At 48.5% G+C, this 6,544-nt stretch overlaps 2 protein-coding genes across 2 annotated transcripts in view; both read right to left on the reverse strand.

Annotated features, from left to right (window-relative positions):
- Positions 1-4,026, reverse strand: part of LOC118420106 — a 19,960-nt gene extending 15,934 nt beyond the window's left edge. The window contains exons 1-5 of the mRNA XM_035826808.1: positions 3,406-4,026; positions 2,746-2,950; positions 1,987-2,105; positions 1,618-1,701; positions 23-436 (exon numbers count right to left, since the gene is read on the reverse strand). Coding sequence (XP_035682701.1) covers positions 23-436; positions 1,618-1,701; positions 1,987-2,105; positions 2,746-2,950; positions 3,406-3,483 — 900 coding nt within the window. The 5' untranslated portion in view covers positions 3,484-4,026. The remainder of the gene's footprint in view (positions 1-22; positions 437-1,617; positions 1,702-1,986; positions 2,106-2,745; positions 2,951-3,405) is intronic.
- A 992-nt stretch (positions 4,027-5,018) lies between these two features.
- Positions 5,019-6,544, reverse strand: part of LOC118419914 (progressive ankylosis protein homolog) — a 16,535-nt gene continuing 15,009 nt past the window's right edge. The window contains exons 10-11 of the mRNA XM_035826577.1: positions 6,435-6,537; positions 5,019-5,474 (exon numbers count right to left, since the gene is read on the reverse strand). Of these exons, the coding sequence (XP_035682470.1) occupies positions 5,364-5,474; positions 6,435-6,537 (214 nt within the window). The 3' untranslated portion in view covers positions 5,019-5,363. The remainder of the gene's footprint in view (positions 5,475-6,434; positions 6,538-6,544) is intronic.

The raw sequence follows: 6,544 nt of genomic DNA on the forward strand, positions 1-6,544 counted from the left end.
ACAGGGCCAGGGACACCGCTACCTGCACCAGACATATAACATAACCACTGTAACTACAGGTGTACAGGGCCAGGGACACGGCTACCTGTATACATAGCAACAGATAACCACTGTAACTACAGGCGTACAGGGCGAGGATGGGGATCAGCAGGGGGTCGGTGGTCTGCAGGGCCGTCTCCATCAGCGCCACGGACACCGCTACCTGTACCAGACATATAACATAACCACTGTAACTACAGGCGTACAGGGCCAGGATGGGGATCAGCAGCGGGTCGGTGGTCTGCAGGGCCGTCTCCATCAGGGCTAGGGACACCGCTACCTGTAAACACACCAACACATAACCACTGTAACTACAGGCGTACAGGGCCAGGATGGGGATCAGCAGCGGGTCGGTGGTCTGCAGGGCCGTCTCCATCAGCGCCACGGACACCGCTACCTGTACCAGACATATAACATAACCACTGTAACTACAGGCGTACAGGGCCAGGGGCATCGCTACCTGCACCAGACATATAACATAACCACTGTAACTACAGGCGTACAGGGCCAGGGACACCGCTACCTGCACCAGACATATAACATAACCACTGTAACTACAGGCGTACAGGGCCAGGATGGGGATCAGCAGCGGGTCGGTGGTCCGCAGGGCGGTCTCCATCAGGGCAAGGGACACCGCTACCTGTAAACACACCAACACATAACCACTGTAACTACAGGCGTACAGGGCCAGGATGGGGATCAGTAACGGGTCGGTGGTCTGCAGGGCCGTCTCCATCAGGGCCACGGACACCGCTACCTGCACCAGACATATAACATAACCACTGTAACTACAGGCGTACAGGGCCAGGATGGGGATCAGCAGCGGGTCGGAGGTCTGCAGGGCCGTCTCCATCAGCGCCAGGGACACCGCTACCTGCACCAGACATATAACATAACCACTGTAACTACAGGCGTACAGGGCCAGGATGGGGATCAGCAGCGGGTCGGTGGTCTGCAGGGCCGTCTCCATCAGCGCCAGGGACACCGCTACCTACAGGCACAACAACATACAACATATAACACATAACCACTGTAACTACAGGCGTACAGGGCCAGGATGGGGATCAGCAGCGGGTCGGAGGTCTGCAGGGCCGTCTCCATCAGGGCCACGGACACCGCTACCTGTAAACACACCAACACATAACCACTGTAACTACAGGCGTACAGGGCCAGGGACACCGCTACCTGCACCAGGCATATAACATAACCACTGTAACTACAGGCGTACAGGGCCAGGATGGGGATCAGCAGCGGGTCGGAGATCTGCAGGGCGGTCTCCATCAGCGCTACGGACACCGCTACCTGGGGCAGCAGACATATAACATAACCACTAATACTGTAACTGCATCTACAGACTTCAGACATCTACATCTAACAAGTTATAATACAATCGGATATGGTACCGACCTAAAGGTACCGACCGGCCAGTGATATGGAAACGCTTGCTCGAGCTGCATGAACCAGTAAAGTGATACAGACGGTGTGCCTAGTTGTTGGCAAAACTTGAGGAAATGTGCGCAAGGAGTTTCACACAAGCCGGTTCTACTGTGTATCTATAGGCACCACATTGTAACATACCTGAACACACACGTCTGCGATGGACGATGCGCCCACTATCAGCGAGTGGTGGTACTGCAGCAGCATCCCGATGAACACGTAGGCCTGCGGAGACGGAAATATTTTCGTGACGTCATTATCAACGATACTGAAAGACAGTTAATCGTTCTGGTATGGAATACCCATGATGTCAGTCTTCCAGAACCCCTTTGTACGTCGATACGTAGGTAGGTAGGTAATAAGATGCCCATGATAAAAGTTACTTAAAAGCAGGAAAGATTTTTTTTATCTGGGTAGATTAGAAATCTAACCAGCTGCATGAGGAACTCTTATCCTGCTGTGTAAGACCCCTTTCTTTAATTTGTACAGGAACTGAAAAGCGCCCCATACCAGCCCGTCCAGTAGCGGGAACGCCGTCAGGAACAGCATGGCCCGCCGGCTGCCCGCCCCGACCACGGAGTCCACCTGGTGCGCCCTCTCGATCAGCAGGTACCCCAGCGGGGTCAGGGCTAGATTTGGGGGGAGACAAACGAGACGTTAAAGAGAAGAGGAACTTTCGCTATCCGAGGCTACAGAAGAACAGTATAACAGGATGTGCAGGATAACAGCTAGCGCTACCCAAAGTTACAGAGATGAGTTAGTTACCCACCGACAAGTAAGTGCACCGCGGCCACCACCAGTCCCATGGCGGCAGTCAGTGTGACCGCCCGCCGCCCGTCCTGTGCCTGCTGCACCAAGATCAGCCCGATGTGCGGGATCGGGAACAGTTAGCTAGCGCTTACAGTAACCCAAGGTTACAGAGATGTGTTATAACTTACCAATGAGTAAGTGCACCGCGGCCACCACCAGTCCCATGGCGGCTGTCAGCGCCACCGCCCGCCGCCCGTCCTGAGTCCGCTGCACCATGATAAGCCCGATGTGTCTGGAGAACTGTTAACTAGCGCTACCCAAGGCTACAGAGATGTAGTTACTCACCGATGAGTAAGTGCACCGCGGCCACCACCAGTCCCATGGCGGCTGTCAGCGCCACCGCCCGCCGCCCGTCCTGCGTTTGCTGCACCATGATGAGCCCGATGTGCGGGATAACAGTTAACTAGGTTACCCAGTGGTTACAGTAACCCAAGGTTACAGAGATGTGTTATAACTTACCAATGAGTAGATGCACCGCGGCCACCACCAGTCCCATGGCGGCAGTCAGCGCGACCGCCCGCCGCCCGTCCCGAGCCTGCTGCACCATGATGAGCCCGATGTGCCGGTTCTGCTGCAGAGTCCCGGCCATGAACTTGGTGAGGGAGAACGCCAGCCCGTAGCTCGCCGTCACGTTCTCGGAGAAGGCGACGCCGCGATTCAGCGCCTGGAACAACGTCAGAGATAGGATGGTTGATCATTGACAGGTCCACGTAGTAGTACTAGTAACATGTGTGACGACCACAGAAAAGTCTAGCATCGAGTACTGATTTTGCCAAAACTTTTTTGCACTCCTTAATGTTACTTCTCTAAAACTAGAGCCTTGACATAAGAAAAACAAGTCAGGTCAGGATTTGCATAAGTGCCATGCAGTTATGTCAATCATCACTAAAACAATCTAGAAATCAATAAAAACTATCGAGCGCTGCAATTTGGTGACAGTGCCATTTTCAGATCATGAGATACAGAAACAGGACGTTCCCTTACAGTATCATAATAAGCCGCTAGGTTCCCAAAATTTCATCATACCAAACAACACGTCATCTAACGTTAGGCCAGGCGGGAATTATCGTGTTCACACGTAACAAGTACTAGTTTTTCATTACTCCTCCAGTCACATACCTGTTCCCCGATGTCAGTAGCGATGGTGGTGCAGGCCAGCGGCACCATGAACCTGGCCAGCCGCAAGTAGTCTTCCATGGTTCCGCGTGTACAGCCAGGTCAGATCCACACGGTGTATGGTATCAGGGGTATGGTTCACACGGCGTGTTCACGCAGGATGAGATCAGGTCCTGCCGCTGAGCACTACGGGCAGGCTAGTGATGTAAGTGACTCCTTACATTGCACAATTTATCTTACGTAATGGTTCGCAACCACAGACGTGGAGCTACAAATCAACAACGAACCGCACTGGATTGCCACCGGTCAGAGTCGTCCCACCGCCGGTATATTCACACACCGTGACTAAAAACCCTTAACTGTCCTCTTGCTGTGGGTGCAGGGGTCAATGTCCGTAAATGACCTATAACATGAACCCTACATCCCGTGCAGCGCTGATGATATGCTTACAGACATGTGTCGTACGTACCGATGCTTTCTCCCGGCGGTCAACACGCGCAGCCGTTCCAGAGGGAAACAAAATGTCTCCGAGATGTCACCGGGCGGGTTTGGGGCGTGTCGCTGAGAAGAACCAAGGCGGTTAAAACAACCTTGCTAGAACGTACTGATGACAATGGCACCCGTATGGTCAACAGCACATGAAACACGTGAGCTGGAGCTGACTGAAAGTCTGCCCTTCATACGACCTTTCCGCGCACATGGGTAATCATCAACCAGCTGCAGGATGGCATATCTTGGGGTTAAAGGTCGGCGTCCTGTAGCACAGTGACCGTAGACTTAGTTCAGTATTAAACAGCTAAAGTATGAACGTCTAATAATTATCACAGGGTCGCGTAGCGAAACCCTGTAATGATTATTATCTAATTGTTATCATTAAGATTACCATGAGATGTGAAATTTATGCAAATGAGGCAATAATTTGCATATCAATTTCAAAATTATAAAAAGCTGTTACACTTTTGAAATTCATACCATATGTTCCTTAAAGTAGAGAGGAATGTAGCAACATGTTAATTATGCAAATTTTGACGATCATCTGCATAATTTATGCAGGCAGTAAAATAAGGCAAGCTTTATTACGTGCACTGTTTTCTGTTTGGTCGAGCGTCCCTTGCACCTCGAGTGTATGTGTGTCTCAAGTACTTAGAACTTGCTGAATGAGGGGGTTGTTCTGGTGGGGCTAGTCCATTCCTTATTGCTGGAGGGTCTATTCAGGTGGGGACAGTCCATTTCTTCGTGCAGAAGGGACTGTTTAGGTTGGGACAATCCATTTCTTCGTGCAGAAGGGACTGTTTAGGTTGGGACAGTCCATTTCTTCGTGCAGAAGGGACTGTTTAGGTGGGGACAGTCCATTTCTTCGTGCAGAAGGGACTGTCTAGGTGGGGCTGTATATGTTCACATCTGCCTTTTATCATTACCTAGCTAGAATTTCACCTGCCATAAATTACACTTAAAAGTGACCCTGTGTGTATGTGTGACAGTACACATATTTACCTACGGCACTCACTGTGGGGGACGAGAATTTTGTTATAAATGATTGTAAGTCTATTGTAGATATGGCTGTATATGTGCAAGCTTATCAAAGTGGTTAAAGTTAAAAATCGTAGTTCCATATCCTGTATTGTAACAATTAACAAATATTGTCTACGTGAGCACTTAGAAACTCACTTGCTGTGAGGTTAAATGAATAAAGGAACAGTTAGCGGTATACAAATATCATCTTTATGATACGAAATTAAATAGCAATGACAATATTTATGATTGCGACTTATATGCTTGATAACCCCGTATTGCACGGTTCTAGTCAGGAGGTACAGATGCTGTACACTATGAGACGCTATGATACAGTTTCTTGTACGACTGATTTTCCTCAGGTTTGTACTTCGTTCTCCCATCAAAACTATACGTCATATAAAATGCTTAAAATGTTCAATTAAAACATCTTGCTAATCAGTCGTGTGTCATACAGATGTCTCCCTCTCCACCAGACTCAGCAGTCCTTCTCTGCTCTTCTCGTCTGACCCTGACGCTCTGTCCTCTTCAGTACTCTCTGTCAGCTTCGCCTGGGATCTCTGCCAACAGAAAACAAGGACCAAAGATCACATAGGTCCTGCAAAATATCTAAAGTTTTCACAAATTTGTAGTTTGATTCATTATTGTAGGTTTCGTGTTTTATTCATTATTGTGAGTTTCTTGTTTTATTCATTCATTATTGTGAAATTCTCGCTAGCTCTGCCCATGCATCTTCCTGTCAGCCTGCAGGACCAACTTTGTGCCAACCTTCCCATCCTGTCAGCCTGCAGGACCAACTTTGTACCAGCCTTCACATCCTGTCAGCCTGCAGGACCAACTTTGTGCCAACCTTCCCATCCTACCAGTTTACTTTCTTCTACCTCACATCCTACCACTCAAATAAGAAACACACCATTAAGGAAGACAAACTAAAAACAATACCTCCGCTTTCTGGGAGGTTATAACTTCAATTCGACAAAACATGATACAGAAAAGATGGGGAAGGAAGGAAAGATACAGACTAGACATAATCATGAGTTTAGAATAGTAGAGTAGTGTTATATATGAGAAAGTCAGTTGGTAAAGAAGGAAAGATATAGACTAGATATTGTTGTGAGTTTAGAATAGTAGAGTAGTGTTATATATGAGAAAATCAGTTGGTAAGGAAGGAAAGATACAGACTAGATATTTTTGTGAGTTTAGAATAGTAGAGTAGTGTTATATATGAGAAAGTCAGTTGGTAAGGTATCCTCTCTAAACGTTAGTGAACCAGCCCCGGTATAGAGAGGAGTCTAGTCTAAGGACAGTAGGTCAGACAGGGAGTCTGGATTTGAGATCCAGAAGAAAGAGACTGGAAAGATCTTCATTCAGAGAACCTAACAATGGCGTTGTCGGCAGGATAGATGAAGAATAAAATGGACTATATCAAGATCGTGTGCCTTATGAACTTGATTCCGAACCTTACAAATACACCAACACGAAAAAAAAACATACAGGGATGAAATCAGGACTGATCGTACCTTTACATTCCTCCTGATGAAGAAGAACCCGATGACGACCACCACGACTTCCGCCCAGAATCCTGTAAGTAGAGCCGCTACACCCATCGTGCCGCCGCTTACACTGGGGA

Source organism: Branchiostoma floridae, chromosome 7 (genome assembly GCF_000003815.2).
Source record: "Branchiostoma floridae strain S238N-H82 chromosome 7, Bfl_VNyyK, whole genome shotgun sequence".
NCBI classification, from domain to species: domain Eukaryota; kingdom Metazoa; phylum Chordata; class Leptocardii; order Amphioxiformes; family Branchiostomatidae; genus Branchiostoma; species Branchiostoma floridae.